At 44.1% G+C, this 23,863-nt stretch overlaps 2 protein-coding genes across 6 annotated transcripts in view; one reads left to right on the forward strand and one right to left on the reverse strand.

Annotated features, from left to right (window-relative positions):
- The first annotated feature begins 67 nt into the window (after positions 1-67).
- On the forward strand, positions 68-10,214 carry fank1 (fibronectin type III and ankyrin repeat domains 1). 4 transcript variants are annotated; one of them, XM_048234179.1, is made up of 11 exons: positions 68-341; positions 5,589-5,762; positions 6,322-6,446; positions 6,634-6,715; positions 7,097-7,171; positions 7,311-7,376; positions 7,599-7,764; positions 8,127-8,270; positions 8,780-8,857; positions 9,012-9,056; positions 10,125-10,214. In XM_048234179.1, exons 1-11 carry the CDS (start codon positions 247-249, stop codon positions 10,212-10,214), a joined length of 1,140 nt encoding a protein of 379 aa, XP_048090136.1. In that variant the 5' UTR covers positions 68-246. The 4 variants fall into 4 exon arrangements, with proteins under 4 accessions (XP_048090136.1, XP_048090138.1, XP_048090140.1 ...); XM_048234181.1 differs by lacking the exon at positions 10,125-10,214 and adding an exon at positions 9,158-9,286; XM_048234180.1 differs by having other exon boundaries at positions 219-341; positions 5,585-5,762.
- The window catches only part of LOC125288054 (disintegrin and metalloproteinase domain-containing protein 12-like), a 79,491-nt gene continuing 64,974 nt past the window's right edge, over positions 9,347-23,863 (reverse strand). For both annotated transcript variants that reach the window (XM_048234176.1, XM_048234177.1), the window contains 9 exons: positions 22,970-23,078; positions 22,117-22,315; positions 21,089-21,166; positions 18,332-18,440; positions 17,992-18,127; positions 17,434-17,542; positions 15,531-15,767; positions 11,483-11,658; positions 9,347-11,140 (listed from right to left, as the gene is read on the reverse strand). In XM_048234176.1, coding sequence (XP_048090133.1) covers positions 11,074-11,140; positions 11,483-11,658; positions 15,531-15,767; positions 17,434-17,542; positions 17,992-18,127; positions 18,332-18,440; positions 21,089-21,166; positions 22,117-22,315; positions 22,970-23,078 — 1,220 coding nt within the window. In that variant the 3' untranslated portion in view covers positions 9,347-11,073. The remainder of the gene's footprint in view (positions 11,141-11,482; positions 11,659-15,530; positions 15,768-17,433; positions 17,543-17,991; positions 18,128-18,331; positions 18,441-21,088; positions 21,167-22,116; positions 22,316-22,969; positions 23,079-23,863) is intronic.

The following is a 23,863-nucleotide window of genomic DNA, read 5'->3' on the forward strand; positions in this document are numbered from 1 at the left end:
GCTCTCGAACTGTTCATATACTGAGCCCAGTTGTAGGAAATGTTTTCATGACACATTTGGTAAAATAAGTTGAGAGTAGGCCTATGTCATGCCAAATGTATTTATTCAGAACGCGCATGCACTGACAGACAGTAGCCTACAAGAAACAGGCACTAGGCACATAGGCACACAAGTGAAACTTTGTAGCCCCTGCAATGTGTAGGTTCCGCACATGTTCCTATAGCAACTGCAATCATCTGGTGAGCAATGATGTATACAGGTCGACCACTGGTCAAAGCTAGTGGAGAAAGCAACCAAAATGGCACTATCACGAACAGCGCAGAGCTTTATGGAGAAACAAGGTAAATTGAGCATCTTGCTATGCTTAATATTGGTTTTGGTGACATGCAAAATGATCTCTTAAATTATTACAGTATAACAAGAGTAATTCGATCTTTAAAGTAGTAGACATGGGATTTAAAAATCAACTCAATGTAGCCTAGTCTAACAACACTGTTTTCCTCCTGGAATCCGATTGAGTTTAAACTGGATTTTTTATATCTGTGGTAGGCTAAGACATGTGCGCACCTATCCAGTAAGAGGTCATGATTGAATGGGCTGGTATCATATAACAAATTAGATACCCCTGAACAATAGCAGCATAGGCTAATCATTGAACCTCTTCGCTTTCAAGGGATTTTCTAACTCCCAAATGATTTATGAAGAGAACATGAATGGCATGTAGGCCTAGACAAAATCTATCTTGTTTTTCAGAGCAAATGCAATTAATATTTTCAAACCAAGTCCCTTTTTCACTCCGTGATGTTACCCGATAAGTATAGGTCTAAGAATGTAAAACCAATAGCCAAACATAGGTCTAGAGCTCTGAAAAAAAAAAAAGAGACTATTGCAGTTTATCTGATGTTACTATTTATAGACATGTGTTTGAGTATTAAGAGTTTTGTTTTATTCTATCAGCTACCGACAACATTTATCCCAAATTCCAAATAAAAATATTGTCATTTAGAGCATTTATTGCAGAAAATGACAAATGGTCAAAATAACAAAAAAGATGCAGTGTTTTCAGACCTCAAATAATGCAAAGAAAACAAGTTCATCAAGTTCATATTCATTTATAAACAACACAATACTAAAGTTTTAACGTAGGAAGAGTTCAGAAATCAATATTTGGTGGAATAACCCTGATTGTCAATCACAGCTTTCATGCGTCTTGGCATGCTCTCCACCAGTCTTTCACATTGCTGTTGGGTGACTGTCTTCCTCCTGATCACATCCAGAGGTTTTCAGTAGGGTTCAGGTCTGGAGATTGGGCTGGCCATGACCGGGTCTTGATCTGGTGGTCCATCCACACCTTGATTGACTTACCTGTGTGGCATGGAGCATTGTCCTGCTGGAAAAAAACAAACCTCAGAATTGGGGAACATTGTCAAAGCAGAAGGAAGCAGGTTTTCTTCCAAGGTAACCTTGTATATGGCTTGATTCATGAGTCTTTCACAAAGACGAATCTGCCCGATTCCAGCCTTGCTGAAGCACCCATTACCGATCTTCCACCAAATTTCACAGTGGGTGTGAGACGCCAGCTTGTAGGCCTCTCCAGGTCTCTTTCTAACCATTAGATGACCAGGTGTTCAGAGAAGATGACCAGGTGCTCAGAGAAGATTACCTTACTCCAGTCCTCTATGGTCCAATTATGGTCTTTTGCAAACCCCAGCCTGGCACTTTTTTGCTTCTCATTGATGAAGGGCTTTTCTTCTAGCTTTACACGACGAGCCCTGCCCTTAGGAGTTGTTTCAAATCATGAAATATTATAATATATTTTCAGAATGAATTCTGATCTGAAGTTAATTGCAAAGATCCTCTTGAACTGTCAGGCAACACACAAGCCAATCACACTTTCTAATTCAGTGGTAGGCCTGTCCCACCTTGTTACTGTTGCTACTGTTACTGTTGTCCAACTTTAGCTCACGTCCAAAATGACAAGTGAACAGCCCGTTAACCGTGCTGCAGAGTCTCTCATGTTTGCAATGAGAGTTCGACAGAGAGATGATAGCATAGCAGATCATGAAAAATGGTGAGCAAGGTAATCCAAAGTTAGCTGATTTCTACATTGTTAGTTACCAGCAGCTTGGATGAAAAGATATTCAGTCTAACGTTAACATTAGAACACACTTGTTCGGCAGTAGCCAATTTAAAGGGACACCAGGCACAAAGTCTCACAAAGTCTCAGACATCACGAGAAGCAGGATCAGTTTACATCCTGCATCCCCAGCACAGAGGCTAACGAAACGCTAGCGATTGTTGCAAACGTGTGTATAACGGCAGAGCCGGGGAAGAGGCAGCGAAAACTCTTGACGGAAGATGCAAAGAAAGGGAAAAGAGCTTCAGACCAAGCGAGGGCTCACACACGTATCGACACGTACAGACACTAGGGGGAGCTTCGTAGAGACAATGTATCAGGCTTGCCTGGTGTCCCTTTAATGTTACAGACAGGGACGCCGCTTGGGGGAGTTTCTTTTCAACTCTTTTGGTATGGTCAATAGTTATTTTTTTATTCCAATTATAACCCCAAAACAGAAAAAGTTGGGATGTTGTGTAAAATGCAAAATAAAAATAGAATGTGATAATATACAAGTCTCGTAAACCCATATTTAGCAGTAAAGAGGACATTTACAACAAATCAAATGTTGGAAATGACAATTTGGACTATTTCATGGAAAATATATGTTTATTTTGAATTTGATGCCAGCAACATGTTTCAAAAAAAGTTGGGACTGGGGCATGTTCACTACTGTGATGCCTCACCTCTTAATTTTAACAAAATTCTGTAAATGTTTAGGATTCTGTAAATGTTTAGACCATTTGCTAGAGTTTTGAGAATGAAATGTTGCCTCATTACTCCCCGATATAGGATTTCAGTTGCTCAATAGTATGGGATATTCTTAGTCATGTTTATCATTCCATTATGCACCTAATTTGACAATTCTAGACTGCAGACTGCTGGATCTTAGAACCTGGACTCTTCCTCTATGGAGAAATACTATATACTATACCATACATGGGCAACATACGGCCCTCGGGCCACATCTGGCCCGTGGGCTTTCCCTGGCCGGCCCGCGTAAGGTCCATGAAAGAACAATAGTCAAGAGCCTAGCATAGAGATAATGCATGCAAATCAATATCGTTGCTTTTATTTTGAAAGCTATTTGTGCGTGGATGCATAGGATGTAAACACCCTCACTGATGTGCTGGTGAATAGAATTTATGCTTCTGCGTCGACACAATGCAGTTGCCTTTAAGTCGGCGTAAACCTTTCAAAGTTTTGTGTCTCTTATGTCTGCGTCGCTCACCACCGCAAAGTTTGTCAGAACGAACTCCTGCTGTTTATTGGCGATACGAAGTGTTAATTTCAAAACGTTACTGGCAGATAGACAGTTTACATTCAGATAACCCCGTCATTGTAACCAAAATATGTCTGAGTTTATTTGCAAAGCTTATGTTAGCGAAGTTAGCGAATTAGTATGATGCTACTACCCACAGGTTGCTTGAAGCAGCCGGCTCAACACACAGGGTGAGTTGACCAATCAGTTTTGTGCATAAAGTTAAAGCAAAAACATAGCCTACATTTTTAAAATAGTTTTCTTTGTGCATGTTGATTAACTAATGACAGCCTACTATTGTCTGCTCCACATTTTCATAGTCTAATTCTGCATAGAGTTAATTTAATGATGGTAATGATGGTAATGATGTAATGATGAAATATTGCTGAGTGTTGATGAAATGGTGGCACAGGCCTATGGTTGTACTGACTCCTTCACATTTTCATGGCCTAGCCTAAATTATATAGCCTAGATATTGTAGTAGGCTACTTTTTTATATCAGTCTTTGAAAACTGAAAAAAAAAAATGTCAATGTCAAAAAATCCTTTTCGAGAATGATTACATACTGGACATAGATTAAATAGCCTATTGCTGTTTTTCCTTTGTCTCCCTTACATTTTCATCTGTTCTTATGAGTAGTAAACAAAACCATATGATTTACTTAATGTTATACAAGAACAGAATAGAATTGGACAGAATTGAGTTCAGACTTGAGTTCGGTATTTTGGGTCCGGCCCTCCTCAACAGTCCCAGTTTGTCATGTGGCCCCTTGGGGAAATTAGTTGCCCACCCCTGTACTATACTATACTATACTATACTATACTATACTATACTATATTATTAATATGTGCAGAATTAATTTTCACATCACATCATACAATTTTAGCTGTTACAATTGTATCTGCAGTTTTTGATTTAGTATCAAACTATACACATAGACAATGGTTATTAGAGGTTTTCCTGAGCCCATACAATGACCGGTCTGGAAACAGGTCTGGTGTTGATGCAGTGCCATCTGAGGTCCCAAAGACCATCCAATTTGTTTTTCAGCTCTTTCCCTTGTTTGCAAAGATTTCTCTGGATTCTCTGAATGTTTTAATGATATTATGTCCTGTAGATGATAAACTCCCAAAATACTTCACAATTCTGTTAAGAAGCATTAAAATGACATTGTTTCATCATTTGTGCACACAGGTTTAGACAGAGTAATGAATACCCCTACATCTTTACTTCTAAGGGACCCTGCCTCTCTGGGATGCTCTTTTTCTTACCCAATCATGTTGCCAGCTACCCTAATTAGTTTTTAAACATTCCTCGTTTTGTTATTAAACAACTATTCCAGCATGTTGTTACCCCTGTCCCAACTTTTTTTTAAACATGTTGCTGGTATCAAATTCAAAATGAACATATATTTTCCATGAAATAGTCACATTTGTCTTTCAACATTTGATATGTTGTCTGTGTCCTTTTTGCAAATAATTATGAGTTTAAGAAATTTGCAGATTATGACATTCTGTTTTTATTCACATTTTACACAACGTCCCAACTTTTTCTGTTTTGGGGTTGCACTTTTGGGATACTACTAGCACTGTTTTTGCCATCCAGCTGTTATTGCAAGAGGATAGTAATGGAAAGTGTTTTTTTTTATACTTTTCCTCATTAAATAAGATTTGGTTCAGGTGATCACCCAATCAGTAACTCATTAAGTAGAATGAGGTGTGCTTGTGTTGGAATTCAACAGACACTGAAATTAAATGGCTGTTATACGTGTAGAGATGCTGATTTTAGAAAAATTACAGTGGTGTATACACAGTAAGAGAGACCACTGTAATTTTTTCTGAAATCAGCATTAGATGATCTCATGTCCGCAGAAATGTAGTTGCAATGCTATTTGTCATGTCCAAAATACTGCATTCCTGCATACGAACTGGCAAGGAATTGATCAAAAATTGCAGTTTTGCAGTCATTTTTGTCTGGGATTTTTGACAAATGAATATAGACTCAACAATAGGATGATATTCAAGAACAATAGGGGTTTATACAGTCTGAATAAAAAGACCCTCTGCCTATTTTGAGTGAAATGGGAGTCATGTAATGTGAAAATAACACCACTATTTTGGCGCCATCCTGTGGTAGAATACGTGGTATGGTGTAATAGTTGCTTATAACGAAAGCATTGTTGTTTAGAGAATAATACTGTCATCTAGACAGGTGTAGACTCTCTTGCCTGGTCCCACTGGTTATCAGTGATGTCAGCCACCACAGTATTGAACTGACCTGGGGAAAGGAGGAGAAAGAGGAACGTGTGGGATCGCCTGAGGAGTGGACATGCTTCACCCTGGAGGAGGAGGATCCCAGAAAGCACAGCTTTGCTGCAGTCTATGTGTAAGTGTAGCCAAAGTCCTTTTTGACAAGTCCCTCCACTCGGCGGCCATATTACAACGCTTTTTGGGCACTCATCGGGCATCCTGTTCGGCAGAAATGCGCGTGAGCAAGGATTCACGACACCAATCTTGCTCCAGCTGCGAGTTCACAACACATGATTGGCACGATGTCTTCACAACACACGATATGATTGGCTCAATGTATTCACATCACACCACATGATTGGCTCAATGTATTCACATGTCGACGTTTTGCCAAGGAGGGGTGGGATATGTGTAGACTACGGCCATATTGGTGTTACAAACTAGCCCCATTCATTTCTATGGAGGATTTTTTGAGTGCTGTCTCCACATTAGAAAGTCTCTGGTGTAGCTGATATGTAAGATTGATTTGCTGGCAAATGAGTAATGCTGACACATAAGGACAGATCTTGGTGTGAGTTGCAGGGCGTTCTCATATACTGATATTCATTTCTTCATTTCTCATTTTTAAAAGTTGTTTATCTGACCACTGTTATTTGTTAGTGCTCAACTACATGATTCTGTCTGTATGGTCTCAGTGGCTATGGCACACAGCACACGGTGGAAGGTCTGCAGGCCAGCACTCTGTACCGGTTCAGAGTGAAGGCAACACGTCCTTCAGGGGAGACCATCTGTGGGCCCATCCTGACTGCATCAACAGCGCGTGAGTGCAGACAACAACCACACAGCACACTGCTGAACTCAGCCTTGTCTCCTTTTGGGAATTAGGTTCAGGAAAACATTTAACAACATTTTATAAATGCATACATGCCAACTTCAGTTATATATAGGCTAAACACACACACACACACTCACACTCAGATGTGTGACTGGGTCTGGTAATTGTTTAGGTGAGCCAGTGAATGGCAGGAACCTGCACCAGGCTGTACTGATGAACGATGAGGAGGAGCTGAGCCAAGTGCTGCAGTCCAGGTGAGCACTTCACCCACACTGATCCAAACACCACCCACAATCATCCAAACACCACCCACAATCACCCACACTGATCCAAACACCACCCACAATCACCCACACTGATCCAAACACCACCCGCAATCGCCACACTGATCCAAACACCACCCACAATCGCCCACACTGATCCAAACACCATTCTCAGTCTCTGTGGACAGCTGACTGCACATCACTGCTACTATTAAATCCTGTAAATACAGACAGACACGCGGGGAAAAACATATTGGAATGCAATTGAAAGTCAGTGTATTAGCATTTGTATAAAATGTGTATGTAAAACATTTGACTATGCCCATATCTCTTGAGTACTTCTGGCTGATGAATGATATTTACTTTTGGAAGGCTGGTAAATGTGGATGTTCCAGATAGACTGGGCTTTACCCCACTGATGATGGCAGCAATGAGAGGATTCCTAAGGTATCATCACTTTTTGGGTTCACTCTGTCAAAAAACGCTCTTGTCTGGTCTGGAATTGTATAAGTATATATACTCTTTTGATCCCGTGAGGGAAATTGAAACTGTATTTAAATAATATCTCTATCTGACTTCTCCACAGTCTGGTCCACATGCTGGTGCAGCATGGTGCTGATGTCAGCATGACGAATGGCAGTGGGAAGAACAGGTGGGCTCCCATTGGTGCTCTCTCTTTAAACAGCCTGCTGCTCATTGCTCGTTCTGCTTTCTTGGCAAATTTCATTGTCCATGCAGGTGTATCCAAAATTATTTGACCTCTCTTGATGGTCTATGTACAATATATTTAAAAATAATCCAGTGAAGCATGTGAGTGAGAATTGCGTGTGTGTGTGTGTGTGTGTTTGTGTGTGTGTGTGTGCATGGGTTGCAGTCTGATGCTGGCATGTTTCTGTGGGCACCTGGAGGTGGTGCGGTGCCTGCGTAAGTGTGGCGTGCCGTGGAGCACCATGGACAGGGCTGGCTGCACAGCACTGCACTGGGCCACAGATGGAGGCCATCTGCCTGTCTTACAGCACCTCTTACAGGACGGCTGCAAGGTCAGACACTTCCCAGGGTCACATCCAGGGCACAACCGCTGAACCGCTTCAATCACTCAAACTCCAGTTAAAGTCACTTTTCTGCTGTAGCATTAAGATAGCATGACATGGGCAGGTAGATACAGTTCTTTTGCTAATGGAGACCCACAATTTGCTGGCCTGCTTCCCTGGTATAAGAAGCTGACCTGCTGAGTGCCTTGTTATTTGTGCATGATGAACATGTACATGCAGAGCCACATAATTGGTGTAGTGCCATATAAAACTGTCCATTCCATAATCCATATGTGGCTGTGGATATAGCTTGTATATCCATACGGACACATCACTGTCTACATGAGCTGATGTTTTCTTCTGGCCCCCAGGTGGATGTGAGGGACAGTGTGTCATACTGGACGCCCCTAATGAGGGTGTCAGCTGTCAGTGGGGATGCTGAGATGGCAGCTCTTCTTATCAGAGCTGGAGCAGACGTCAATGTCAGAGACCGCGATGGCAAGACTCCTCTAATGGTATGCACTGCAGATTTAAAGGTACCACAGAGTTCAACAACCACCATGTGTGTAGAAAGCACCATGAAACAAAACCCCTTAATGTCTATGTCATTCTTAAAGGGCACTATTAAGTAGAATTGTTCATTGATTCAGGCACAATTAAGGGAATAACTGACAGATTAAATTATCAATAGATTAAACAGTCATTAAGGGCCGAGACTGAATTAAAGGCTCCTTAATACACATTAAGGGGTATTGTTGGTTGGTTTGAGCCTTCATATCAAAGGGTCAACATATTAGTTATTGCTGCCCTTGAGGGTTCATTGTGACAGGGATATGATGCAACCCTTTCTAGAAAATCTAGTGTGGTGGTATTTACAAGTAGCTGGAGTTATTTAGATGACGTGTGCTTGGCTAATATTGATGGGAGATTGTGTTCACTGAGTCATTGTAGTAGAACAGAACGGTATTACTTGGAAATGCTGGTTACATTTAGGACTAGCTTGTAAAATCTTATCTTCATAAAGGTAGCAGTGCTAAACAACCATGAAGCATTGGTCAAGCTATTACTGGACAACGGAGCTGATAAGCATGCTAAAAATGGGGTAATGTACAGTTCATGTAGTAATGCATGGAAGCAACTGAAGTTTAGATATCATACCTATATCTTATGTAATGTTATGTAATCTTCATAACTGTATTTATATTTTTAAAAAGTTATTAATTATGATTATTTTACTTCACCATTTTCTTCTTTAGTTTGGATTAGGTGCCATAGAAATGGCAAAGTCTTTTGAGAGAAAGGTAAATGTAAACCAACATATGTTAATTCTTTGGTCTAAATTTCCTCAAGATACAGTGAAGTTCAGATAATGCAGTTGCCCATGTCATATGTGTTGTTTCAGAACATCTTCTGGATGCTCACAGGAAGGATGTTTGATTAGAAGATTATTTACTTGGAAGAATCCTAACATATCAGTGAGACCATTCACCACAAAGCAAAATAGCAGTTTTAACAGCTTTACTAATATATGGAGATCTGATTTTTTAAAATCTGTGCAGACACTGACACCTACATATGGTACATTTTACGCTATTATTTATCAAAGGTTTATTGTACAAAAAGACCTTGATAATGTGTTCACCTGTAACACAGTCAATGAGGATATGAATCCAAGAATAAAAATCCAGCAAGAGAGATGAATACTGGTTAAAGTGTTCATACAAAATTCAAATAAATGAGTACAAAATGTGAGCAAAGCAAAGTTAAGCTAATGCATTACAATTCAAAAGATGTGGCCTTGGTTTCTAATCAATGTAGCAGTGATACATTTGTTTGCAGTCAAGTATTGCTAATTAGATGCAACGGATGAGAGAGAAAGAATAGAGTGAACAAAACCTATTTAAGTCTTTTTACATTGTAAAAACAAAACTTAAACTAAGCCTTGTACCATATGCAGGATATAGATGATGACATTAGAAAGTGAATTATGAGTTTAAAAACAGTTATTTAAATGAGATACATCAACAAAAGAAAGTAATTGGCACATGAAACAAGTAAACAAACACAATTTGATGTACAATATAGATAGAACAAGCCAGACTCAAGTTTTTGGACATTGCTGGCTCAGAGGCAATGTGCCCAAATCTCAGTGGGCAAGTGTAAGTGCACCTCAGTGCAAACTCTCCCATTAGGCCTGAAACCCAGGCGTGCTAGCACAGAAGTGTGTTAGCCGCAGGCGAGTTAGCCCTCTCCAGACTCCACATAGGCAGTGTGTTCTGCAGCTGTACCATCACTCCGTTACCAGGCTGCATCCTGCAGGTCCAGTCATGTAAGTCTAAAGTTCTGCTTCTCCCCTCTGAGGCTTGCAGGACATACCCCATATGCTGGAGTCCACAGTTGCCCATCAGGTGCTCTGGGGTAGTTGGGGCTTATGGCCAGGAGTGAGAATGGCACCTTGACAGATGGCTGAACAGCCCTCACTACTTTATGCTGACTATTCTGTAACATATGTAACTTCATCTACAGGTTGTTTTATCTGGTTCTTTCAAATGTAGTGGAACTACCTTGTACTCAAGTGTCTTGTTTAAAATTCAGATGATCATCATGTAAAACACCAGTAAAAACGTTGACATTCCATCCATTCTTCATTTTTCTTTTCATACTTTGAGATGTTTTGTTTACAATTACCTCAATGCATGGGTCCTATTTTCAAAGTCATGTTAAATGTAAATACACACATTTTAACATTGTCACAAAATACTTTGTGATTGTGTGTCACTTTTTGAATCAATTCACAGGATGCAGAAAAGTCTGCTCAAGATTGCTGTTGCCTCCCGTTAATCCTTCATCTCCCAAGTACTGTAGTGATTCTCCCACACATAAAGCTGCAAACGTCCCTTCCATTTCAAATCCAGTTTACTCGACCTAACATCTTTTTTTATCCGCATCTCTCCAGATGGCCCACTAATGAGAGCACTGAATCCTCTCCTGATAAAACAGAACAGTATACACAACGCAAGCAAACAGACCAAGATGTAGGAGGAGAGATTCAAATCAAACCCAAATGCTACAATTAGAAAGTGTCTACCACAGTGCACTGTGCTGAAATAAATACAGGACATAAATAACTTTACATGTACCTGAGCATGTACTCATAGCACCGTTATGAGATAGAGCACCAAGGGGTCGGGCCTGCGCCACCCCAGAGTTTCAGGACTCAGACACAATGCATGTCTTTCAAGGGCAGAAGTTTTTAGGCTATAGTGCAAAAGAAGTCTTTTTGTCCCTCCAGGGCATCCATCCCTTGTGTCAAAGGCCTCAGCTGTATTTCACTCCACCAATGATGTGAGGTTTTGGCAGTGTTGGAGGCTGCTTGGGAAGAGGTCTGGAAGGAGAGATGAGATAAAACAGTTAGACCACAGCATAGTTGAATTTCCACAGTACAAGTTTGAAAGTGCATTAATTTCTGCTATCCTTCATATGTCATCCATCCATCACTCCTTACTTAGTGAAATATTACTACCTGACAACACTGATTTGCAGATAAAGTGGTGATAAATGTCAGAGGGATATTTAAAATTCTCCAAACTCTAAATATTTCCAGGTAGTCATTACATTTGGAATGAACAATACCTATGCATGCATACCTGCCAAATAATCATTATAGTAAGTAAGGAGGTGGTGGTGCCGGACTCGGGTGGGGAATGAGAGTGGTGGTCAGGGTCACCTGGTTGGATGAGGGAGTGGAGGCACTGGTCTTTGGACCCCGGGCACAGGTCCTCTCACAGGGAGCGGGACGGGCAGGGGCATGCGGGCGCTGGAGGGACTGCGCATCACACGGGCCGTCCTGCCCAGAGGGTCAGCAGGCAAAGGCTTCTGAGGAGGACTGGGCTTCTCCAGCTCCTACATGGAGAACAGCAGCACAAGTTGAGTAGCAGCCAGTGTGTAGCACTATGTAAAATATGTATATTATCCTAGGGAAACTTTACTTTAGCAAGTACGGAATAACATGACCCCAAGTTGGTGAGGATTCTACAATTTGAATATTATTCTTTGTGGCATACACTCACTGAAGTTTGCCTCGCTAAGCAAATAGTTTTAGCTTACGTAAAAAAGCCAAACTGGGTCACCTCTGCATCTGTCTGCTGACACAGGATGTTCTATTGTGCCAGACTGACAAACAGTCTCACAGTAAAAGTTAATAAAATTAATGTAGTTCTCACACCTATGCCCTATTTAAGTAAATGAAAACAAAATTCAGTACAAAATGCCCTTTGTGAGTTATGTACTGTATAATTGTGATGTATTATCATGTAAAATAAAAAATACATAACACACTTCAAATATATTTTGATATAAACATTTGTACCTAAAATAGATGTTGACATTTGTTTTATGTGATATAAATGATCATGTGGATGTTGTTTTGAATTTCTCTCCAAAAGCAAGGGTCCAACCCAACCCAAGTCCAACCCAACCCAATGATGGTCATCATTTATGTATGGAGCAGACGGTTCATATATTGAACAGTCTCATTTAGCAGACTAGTACAGTGGTCATTTCTAACAAGATATAACCTATATGTAGACAGAATAGATTCTAACGTTTTCAAATGGAGATACAACCATAACATCAACCATATATTGTAAATGTGTCACCCATGAAGACCACCACAGCAATGGCAGTCCATGAGTTGCCTCTGCTGCAGGTGTCCATAGACAACGCCTGCATCTGAGATCAGACAGCAATGAGTTTAAACTCTCAGTGATAACTGCTCAGAAGAGCCAACCAATAAGCACTATTTCTGCCTCGACTGTTTTAAGAAACTATCCAAGACACTACCTTATGATGCTGATCAGAATAATGCAAAAAGAACATAAAACTTTTAAAAGCCATCAAAGCCAAAGACCTTGACACAGTATAGCAATGTTATGACTAGCACTGATTGTGTATCGATTTGGTGCTGTCAGATGCAAACTCAGTTTATAATCCACAGTGACCAACAGGGGGCAGTCTAAGGCAGTGTTTTGCAGTCTGCAGGAGTGGCGTGCTGTGCTGTGCTGCATGTACTGCTGTATCTCCTGTTGCCTAGGCAGCAGCAGCGGCCCGACGGGCATGTGATGAGGGGCCGTCATGTGTTCCTAATCTAGTGCAGGAGGATGAGGTAATGATGAGCGCCTGCTACCTACTTCACATCTGTTCCCTATTCAGAGAGGGAGGGAGAAAGAGAGAGAGAGAAAGAGAGGGAGCCCTTTCCAACCTTCTCCACAGGGAGAGAGCCAAAGCTCCACAGAGCTCCCCGCCCAAACCCCCTCTGACACGACGCAGGGCTCCAAACATGATTTCACACTCGGATTCAGAGGTGCCTGTGCTGCCAGACTCCTTTCCCCCATGTAGAAAACCATGTCATGGCTCCATCCTGTGAAAGTTTGGCCTTTGCCAGGTGAAGACAATGTGATGTCTGGAGTATACCCCTCACAAGACATTCACACACATGTGGTAGGGAAATTGGGATGGTCTGCAAAATAGCTTATGGTCATTTTCAATGGTCAGCAATATTGATTCCAATCATTTCAGCATCCTGAGGGAACAACATGGATGGGAACATATGAGAAGTCATTATGAACGATCAAACCATGCACAAGGGTAAAATTTCACGAGTTTCTGACCGAACTCTTTGCCGCTGAGCTTGAAAAAAGAATCTTTGAAACCCCCCAGACCCACTGCAAGAGAATGGTAATAGCACACCATTACAAGAGCCAATTTAAAGCTCATGAAGAGGAATGTTTTTGTAAGAGATACGCCTATTATTATGGTGGATTAGTGAGCAGAAGGTGCTGATGCTGAGTAAACCGCTCTCAGACCCCCCACACTTCAGATGATGTCAGCTCTCGCTGGACGCTCCGAGCGCTCCTTGCTAACAACGCCATGAAAAGAAAAAGAGTTGGTTCGAGGTAATGCTGCCTGGGGACGTCTGTTTTGGAAAAAATCTCATTAAAACTCTGGAAGGGGTACGGCATATACAGTAACTCATCCACACAGTCATCGTTAAAACATTGTCACCCACTCGCTGCCAATTTATCCAGCACAGACTTGTTTTTGAAAACGTTTGTCCGTGTCCAGCCTGCCTCGGTGCAGCTTCACTGCTGCTTCCTTCACATGGTACGGAGAGCAAAACGCTGTGCAGGGGGTCCACTGTCAAAATGACTGGGCTCCAGCACCTCTCCTTGGGCTTTCAGGGGGAGACCCTGTAGCGCAGGCACTGCCAAGCAGCTGCTCCTCCACTGGCAGATGTGCCCTGATAACAGGCTCAGAACATGTGTATTAAGAGAAACAGCTGGCTGGGGAGGCTTCCCATCTACGGGCTTGGGCCTAAAACATGATGAATGCCAAACACACACCTACATACCCTCCACACATACCTGACATGCCAATTACGTCTCTTGATTAGCTATTCATTATAGTGTCAGGTGGAGCCTTTCGGATATCGGAATTAAGATCCAGGGTCAAGCTGTGTTGAAGACTTGGACCTCTTCACCCAGGCCTTTTCATTTCATCAAATCCCTACCTGGGGTCTAATTAGCCTGATGTTTCTGAGTGGTGTCAGCGGCCTGACCTCTGCTGACCCGTCCTGCTGCTGCGTCTCCAACCCTCCCTCCCTCTCTCACCCCATCACTCTGTTTGGAGCTGTGATACACTCACAGAGGTGCTGTCTGCTCTTTATTTAGGGAGCTAATGAGAGCTGCCAGACACGCTGAACTCAACCCCTGTGTCTCTAGAACATTGTAAAAGCATCATGTATTTAAATATATTTAAATGTTATGCATAGGTGTTCCTAAAGGTGCAGTCCTAAAGGTCCAGTAATGTTGTATTTTACTTTGAAGTTATTGTGCCTTTATGTCTAGTCTATCTAGAGAGATTCTGAACCATTTTGTGGCCAATACACTTGTTCGACTTTGATGAATTCAATATTTTCTTTTTCCAATATGCAGCAGCCTTAAAAACACATTCCACGTGATATATAACTCTCAAGGGCTTCTGAGAAATTAAAGGTCCATATAAATATTTAGAGCACAATATGTTTCAGCCTAGCGCGCCTGCTATTGCAGTTACCATAAAGGTGGCAGTGTGTTCACAGAGCCATTTATCCTCCTCAGGATGCACGTAACTTCATCAAGCTCTCTGCAGCTCTCCGAGCCCATTTCAAAAGGTCTGCTTCATCTGGCAGGCGCGCTTTGTGCTCAGTGGGCACTGCTGAATCTGATATTCAGGCATATTAGATTGGGCCTGGATTATTGCACCTTTCTCATCCTGGCAATATTGCCTTTCCACTGGGCTCCCTTGCTTAGCTGTCATGTTCATTATGTTGGTCGGTTTACATGCTGGAAGAGGGACAAGCTCTCTCGCCCTGGGCTGACCCGAGGGGTTAAGCTGGTGTGATTTTTACTGGACTGTGAGGAGCTGACATGGCTTTATAGGACAGGCGAGACTCACCCCCACCCCCCACTCCCCTTCATCCAAATCATGACCGCACGCCACAGAACGGTGTTCATATTTAATACCACTGACAGAGAGTCCATATTAAAAACCACAAGCCGAATGCTCATGCGAAACATGAAGGCGCCTTTGTGGTGGAGACGTAATAAAACAATTCTTGCATGGGACCGTAGCACAGTCGCAAACCGATGGGTCACCTTTCAAAGGACCGAAGGTGAACGTTTTCTCAACGCTCTCGAGCAGTCTAGACTCCAGAGGGACAGGGGCCAGGAACTTACCATGACCATCCTGCAGGACGGCTGCCGCTGAGGGCCCCCGCGGAAGGAGGCGCCCCGAGGGGGGGCCTGGAGGTGGACGTGGGGCGGCAGCAGAGCCCGGTGAGGAGGGGGCACCGGCGGGGAGATGGTCAGGGTCAGTGCCACGGGCAAGGGGTGGCTCAGGTGCACGGGCGGGCACTGCGGCAGCTGACGCAAGTTATGAGATGCAACCACTGCTTCAGGACCCAGGTGAGGTGGCTGAGAGAGGGAGAGGGAGAGAGAGAGAGAGAGAGCGGGAGAGAGAGAGAGAAAGGGGGAGAGAGATTTTCATTACTGCCTGCACAATGCACATAATTGCAAACATTTGTCCATATAATAAATGTGTCTGCAGACACATTTATTAACACGCATGCATGGCTGTGTAAATGCTACTCTTCAGGTCTGTGTAATGTGTTTATGTGCCTGAAAATGTGAACTAGGAGACAACAAAACAGCATGGCTGAGACTACGCTACGTTGAGGGGTGGAATGGACACGACGTCCAGCAGCAGGACGCCGCGGGAGATGAGAGGAGATGAATCGGGCAGTTTCCCCAGTGTGAGACGGACGGCGCTAATCGGCACGTCCTCTCCACACTCGCTCTTCCTGCCGCTTGCTTCACGCCACATAAATCACACACTCCACGGGCTCCCACCCAGACGCGCCATAAACACACAGATCACCTGAGACCAGCGGACCTCACACACACACACACACACACACACACACACACACACATGCTGACCCCTAGCCAAACAGGCCATATCCAGTCAGAGAGTGCCACAGATAGAGACCAGTAGGAGGGAGAGAGAGAGAGAGAGAAACAGAGGACGAAAGGCGAGATCTTGACAACTGCCCAAGTGGAAAATGACCTCACCTGCACCCGGCTTACATCAAACAGGCCTACATCCTTTCTGCTCACCAGCACAGCCAACCCAACACCCAACGAGAACCAGATGCTGCTGCTGCTGGTAACACAAAACACACAACGGACCTCTCCATTCCCCTCCCCCTCTCCACACACACTTCACAAATGGACCACAGATTGCTTACGTGCATGTGCCAACCTGCCACACAAAGACAACCACACATAGACACACACACACGCACACACACACGCACACACACACACACACACACACACACACACACACACACGCGTGCATGTAAGCACTCACTGATCCACTCGCACAACTTTCATACGTACATGCAGAAAGTTCTACAACAGCAACATGCGCCAGCTCTGTGTACACAAACACAATGGAGCTCTTCCAATTAGCTTCCCGTGGCTCTATCAGTCAGCGCTGGGCTCCCATGCAGCCAGTGAAAAGCCCCCCTGCTGAGCGCTTCCATTTACTGCATGCTCACTGGCCGTGCTAAACCGCCACTCGCCTTTGATTGTCAGCTTAAGCTGGTTTGGCTAACAATAAACCCTCTTATTAATACTCCTGCTGGGCGACAACTGCAGATACATCAATTACTGCCCTCATCCAGCTCTTGGATCTCTCTCGTGTCCTTTCATTGTCTTTTCCGGCTCTATTTCCATCCTCTGTGTGCAGGAGAGAAAACAGGTGTGGATTGGTGTTCTGTATCTGCAAACAGGACCTACTTTCTTGAGCTGCTCGGCTTGAATTGACGCATGAAACGATTTAATGAGAAGCAACAACGATACTGTTTCCCTCTGAAAATGAGAGACACACATTTTATGTTCCGCTTGATGTGATAATAGGACCTGATTACATCATCATAATTTATATGCCTGATTCATATGCAGCCACAAAGATGTGTGTGTGATGGTGTGTTTGTTTGTTTGTCACATTTGCGTGTGAATGCGCAGCAAGTGTGAGAGAAATAGAAGACAAAAAAACTGACAGGCAAACACACACCTTGTATATGCTGCCACTGTGTGGTTTGACGGGAGGCTGGCGTGGCGGAGACGTCCGACACACGGAGTGTGGGTGAGTTGGACTGGACGGCCTGTTCGGCCCCACAGACCTGCGGAGAAGTGAAACGTATTCAGCCTGTCAACTCAATGCTTGTGGGCGGTAGCTTTATATTTCAACATTAGCATAGTGATGCTCTTTCATCAAGGGCCCTCAGCCTGGTTACTCACAGGAATCAGATGAATTATGAGCTATTCAGGTTAATTGAGATAATTTGAGTAACTGTATCAGGGCTTAATCGGTCTCATTTATATACTGGAGAGTGTACCTCATTCAGCTCATTAGTCTTGGGTGGGTAATTAGGTAAAATAAAAAAAAAAATGCAAATTAGAGATTTGGTCCTGGTCAATTAAACCCCAATAATAAGATTAATTGGTTGTAGTAACGGTACCCCTGAGGGCAGGTGAGAGAAACAGTGAGTTATAGTGTGAGAAGCTTGGTGTGATGTGGTGTAGGCTGCAGTCAGTGCAGAGGAGTGGGGTGATGGCTGGAGAACTGTACCTCAGCTTCTCAATGGTGTTCTTCTTGTTGGTAAAGAGGAGGCTGACCAGGGTCTTCCTCTTGATGCAGGCGAAGATGCCAACTCCCACCAGACACAGGAAGGCCACCAGGATGCCCAGCGTCAAAGCCCCATTGTCTGGTCAGAGACGAGGGTGGGAAACGGTCAGAAAAAGCAACATCTGAACATGGACTACTCCACGGAGGAACATTTTATGCACAGGTGCAAAAGTGCACTGTGAAAAACACTGGAAATGACCCATCATTTCATTAGCAGTTTAAACTGACTGAACTTACTGATTATCTATACTGACTGTCTAATCAATAAGCTGGCTAAGCATACCTGCGATTCTCATAGGTCCGCTGTCCATACTGCCTCCGAAGCCGGCCTTATCACAGAGAGGAGGAGCCCAGTGGGCCTCACAGTGACAGTTCTTGTTGTTGTTACAAACCTGTGGAGATACACGGAGCAGCGATGAGAGACTTCACACATTCTCATTACCACAGCTGGACACAACAATCCTTCAGAAAAGCGCTGATTCACCAACACACCACACCGTGTGTGGACAGTTTAGATTATGACATGGAAAAGTTGCTGGTTGGGTGTACTTCAGCCTCTGGTGGAAAGTTGAAATGGAGAAACCATAATGATGATGATTAAGAATAACAATGTGTCATAATTGTCAACGATACACTTGAGCTTTCACTTGGCCTACATTGTTTGCAATCAACTAGAGCAGTCTCTCAAACAACCACATCCTGTAGCTTTGACACATAAAGCAAAAGCGTCTCCCAACAAGAGGACATTCTGAGGTACAGGTCCAAGAATAGAGCGGGCAAGTGAGTGAGAGTTGAGTTCAGGCCAGCAGGACGCCACGCGGCCACAGCCGACAGCTGCAGATGGGAGCGAACACGCCCCATTACCCATGTGGCATAACACAGAGCGCCAACCTCCCCGCAGTCACGCCGACAACCTGTTTCCACATGGCCACAGACCCCTGACCAGTGTAAAACAACTCCGTCTCCTCTTCTCTCCTTTTCTCATCCCCTCTTTTCTTCTCGTTTTTTTTTCTATGAAAAAATAACAGACAACATCCCAGAGAATCCTCGCTGCACTGTGGCAAGGACTGGGCCCGGCAGGAAGCCCCTTGTGAGGTAATGAAGAGCAGCTGTGAGTCCCGCCGCCAGGCGAACATCTTGATCCGATGTGGAGAGAAGAGACTCGGCCCTGGTGTCTTTAATAGACAAGCTCTTCAAAAAGCCCTTTAAAACAAAACGGAGCAGCTGGAAACAAACCAGCTTGGATTTGGAGTCGCCGGAAGGAGGTCTGAGTTTGGCAAAGATGTTTTTAATGTTCTGAGAAATGTTTCCCATTCATTCTGGTCCAGGTCATATTGTCAGCGATCTGAACCTCCCCATGTCAGCCGACAACCTGTTTCCACATGGCCCAGACCCCTGACCAGTGTAAAACAACTCCGTCTCCTCTTCTCTCCTTTTCTCATCCCTCTTTTCTTCTCGTTTTTTTCTATGAAAAATAATAGACAACATCAGAGAATCCTCGCTGCACTGTGGCAAGGACTGGGCCCGGCAGGAAGCCCCTTGTGAGGTAATGAAGAGCAGCTGTGAGTCCCGCCCAGCCAGGCAACATCTTGATCGATGTGGAGAAAGGGCTCGGCCCTGGTGTCTTTAATAGACAAGCTCTTCAAAAAGCCCTTTAAAACAAAACGGAGCAGCTGGAAACAAACCAGCTTGGATTTGGAGTCGCCGGAAGGAGGTCTGAGTTTGGCAAAGATGTTTTAATGTTCTGAGAAATGTTTCCCATTCGTGCTCTGGTCCAGGTCATAGATTGTCAGCGATACAGTATGGACAGTTCATTCATTACATGTTTACACTTCTATATATCATGTATCCAAATGTTTTCTTTCTTTGTTTTTTTCTGTCTGCGTTTAGTCTGTCAGTACAGACCTGGCTTACTTGAAACAATTGGCAACGATGGAGTCATAACTATTCACTACCATCAAATCAGGAGGCCAATCCTGTTCTCTTGAAGCTAGCGCTGAAGCAGGGATTTTGACATCAGATGACTTTGGATAAGAATGAAATCAAAAAGCCCTGGAGTCTTTGGCAAAGAAAACTTTTAAATTCAGTCTGGTAATATTACATAGTAAGTCAATATTACACTCTCCTGGCTGCCACAAATCATTGGTCCCACAAGGGTAACTCATTGAGGCGTGAAAATACTTTTTCATTTCAGGCCAATGACGCCAACACATATAGGTGAAATATACTTGATTGTGAAATGCCGTGTGTTCAAATCTCCAGCAGTGACGGAGGGATATATTTCCACAGCTTGTCTTCACATTTCACCGCATTTCTGAACAAGGACAAGTGGCTTGGAGTCAAAGTATGATGAATAGCACCTTAAGCTGAACACAAATGAAGCCATTACACCTAATTGATTGAATCTTTCAGGAGCCTGGAAGATTGATTGTGTAGCATTGTAGCTCTTACCGTACATCACACCACGCTGACTACATAATGGCCCAGAAGGCAGCCTGTGCGACTGTGGATGTGCGTGTGTTTGTATGAGTGTGTGTCTCTCTTTTATGTGTGTGTGTGTGTGTGTGTGTGTGTGTGTGTGTGTGTGTCTGTCTCTGTATCTGTGTCTGTGAGGTGTGCTGCTCTGCCAAAGCTTATTCTAAAGGGAATTAGAACAGCACTTCTACGTGGGGCAGAATCGTGCCCTTAACTGCTGGCTGGAAGGCAGGTTCCATGTTGTAGTTGGAATGGTGGCAGTCAGGAGAGAGGGACTGGATCTGGAACACTGGTCCTTGAACCTCAATCAGGGGAAGCACAGAGGGGGGGCTCTCCTGCACCCTCACAAGAGGTCCACTGACCCCACCTCAAGCTGCTTCATGGCTCTCTGGCGCCGTCCACACGGCAACCGTGAAACAGGAAAAAAGTGTTTTTTCAAAGCATTCTGTTGTCGTGTGGACGGCCCCTTACAGTCCTGATTTGCCCGTGCGAGAGATGGGGTTAATGAAGGGTCGCAGGTGTGTGTGTGTGTGTGTGTGTGTGTGTGTGTGTGCGGCTCACTCACCCCCCGCCCGCTGCACTTCTCGGAACACTGGTGGACGCCAAAGACGCTGACATTCTGGCACTGGCGGTTCAGGCACATCTAGGGAGCGCAGAACAAGAGGAGACATGCAGGCTCATAAATATAGATTCAGCACCTCGGCGCGACACAAACACTCCTCATCGCAACATGATGGATGAAGTGCGAAGTCCCCGAGACCTCCCCACGCCTGTTATCTTTGGAGGAGCATGTGTCAGTAGATCAACTCCTTCAGTTATTAACAGAGCTGCCTGACATCATTAATAAGCGCGGCACCAAGTGGTTTCACTGACAACATGGCCTCCAGGAGGCTGTGGTTTTGGGTTCTGTTTTTGGAGCACTCCACCCAGATGAAATAAAAACCTCTGACAAGGACCTAACTCCATCCACGTGCGGCAGAGGGGCCCAGCTTTGGGGTGGGAGGATGCCTTGACTAGGGCAGGGGGGGGGACAGAAACAATCTGCTGAATGTGTACACTGCCTCCCCTCCACAGCAGACCCAGAGAGCAGGTCTCTCTGCAGTGAGGGTGCCAGCAGGCAGGGGAGGATGCAGGCTGAGCCGTGGCACAGACACACTGAGCGGCAGCTCCACTAAACACAACCACATCTGAGCAATGCGCTGATGTCACTCGCTTCTCCGGTACTTTCCGCCGTCGCTGCTCTGCGTTAGTGCCAGTACAAATGAGGGCGTTCTCTGGCACCCCACCGGACATCTGTGGCCGTGGCACCCTTCAGAGGAGTCTTGTTAAACTGGCCCGCCAACACGTGATGGACTGACACAACAAGAATGATGCAGAAGAATTTTCCAGGAGATGTATATTTATTTTACTTTTCATGACATGTTTTGATGAGAGACTGTGAGGGACTGAACAAACAGAGGGGAGATTCAGGCTGACAAGCAGAACATTCTAGTTCTACTGCTAGTTCAGAAGAGATGGAAAAGGAGGATTTTACCCAGGGAGAGTTTTTCTCATTTTTCTTCTGTGGTTCTATGGGCCCTCAAACACACTTACCATGCTGTCTCCACACTTGGTTCCGGTCAGCACTAGGCCAGGGTCGGGCATGTCGTCCCCCAAGTAGACGTGCGTTCCCCTGCACAGGATACGCCCTCCTGCCTGCAGAGGGATGTTGGTCTCGATGGACACAGCATTCGTACCAATCACCGGCCGATTGGCTCCACCTTGGCACTGGATTTTACCACATTTCGCATCCCTGTGGCACAAACCAATCCCCCAGTTACATGTAGCCACCTTCTTCTACAGAATTTAGGCTCCTGCTAATGCAGTGTCTTTTATAACCCACATCAACCAACGCATTCAATCTTGTCTCAGGATTTGAAATTGATTGCCAAATCAACAACTTATTTAAATGACAATTTCAACAAAATCAACAACCCAGTAAACAGGGCTATTTTTGTCAGGGGATAATTGCTGTTTACACATGAGAAAAGTTTTCTCATGGCACCGGGGATGGGAGCTGAGCTCTCTCCAGACAAGCTTTAGCGAGGGGCTGACTGTGAGGTCTTTGTGTGCCTGTAATCAAGGCTCTCTTCTCCTCCCCATCCACTCCTGTCATTAGAGCAATTACATCAATCAACACAGTCCACTAAGCGTTTAATGCATCTGTGATCCAAGGACAATTAAAGAAATGTTTTGCAAGTGCTAACTCTCCATGCAAATGAGCACAACATTCTTAATAGCTTGTTTAGTAATGACTTGCCACCTCCTACACAATCTTGTTATCTTTTGTGTTGCTCTCTCAGAAAACACTCAGTTGTAGAGAGCGAGAGAGGAACAGGGAGAAGGAGGAGAGGAAAAAGGAAGCTTTCAGAGTGAAAGACAAACATGAGGGAGGGAAATGTCTTACGGAGCTTCGCATTTGGCAAAGGATCCCTTGGAGTCCTTTCCACAGTTCCCATACGGGTCTCCGGCTGAGTTCACCCTCACAAAGCAGATCCCTGGAGCTGCCTTAGCACCTGAAGGACACACCAAGCACCAACAGACCTGAGCAACCACACTTGATAAACTTGAATAAACAACCTAACAAACAACCTAAACCACACACTCTCTCCAACAAACACACACACACGCACACACACACACACACAGGCGCGCCTGCAGGTGTACGTCCGTACGCACTGTGCGTACCATCAGGCTCAACAAGAGAAAATTTCCTGTGTGTGTGTGTTTTGGCCCACCATACCTTCCCAACTATGGACAGTATCCCATTAGCTGCATGCCATCAGGCTACAATTTACAATTTTCTATTGAAGTTAGTGAACCGTTATCAAAATTAACGCCACACACATTTTGTTTGAGCAGGAGAGAGAATACATGCGCATGCAGGCAGGCAACTAGGCAACTTGTTTTCTTTTACTCGGCTCTATATTATCAGCACACAATGTTGAGATAATTCACTAACTCAATACTCATCATGGATATCACAAGTTTAAACAACGAAAACAGAAAGAATGGATGCAGCAAAGCTACTATAGGAGTTATTCCAGATATACAAGAACAAGGTAGGCAATTGCTTGTCAGAACGTTAGACTGCATTAGACAGCTGTTTAAAGCCAGACGTCACGGTAAGCTAGAACAAAACTAAAGGTAGCTTTAGCCTGTATAGGGCTGTATCAAGTTGTCCAAATTAATAGGTCTTTTGAAGACGTTGTTGTTATATTATTGCATGTGAATGTTGCTCTGCTATGTAAACCGGGAAACGGACAAATATTGTCCACGCGTGATTTTTTTTTGGCGGGGG

The sequence above is a fragment of the Alosa alosa genome, chromosome 22 (assembly GCF_017589495.1).
Source record: "Alosa alosa isolate M-15738 ecotype Scorff River chromosome 22, AALO_Geno_1.1, whole genome shotgun sequence".
Lineage (NCBI taxonomy): Eukaryota > Metazoa > Chordata > Actinopteri > Clupeiformes > Clupeidae > Alosa > Alosa alosa.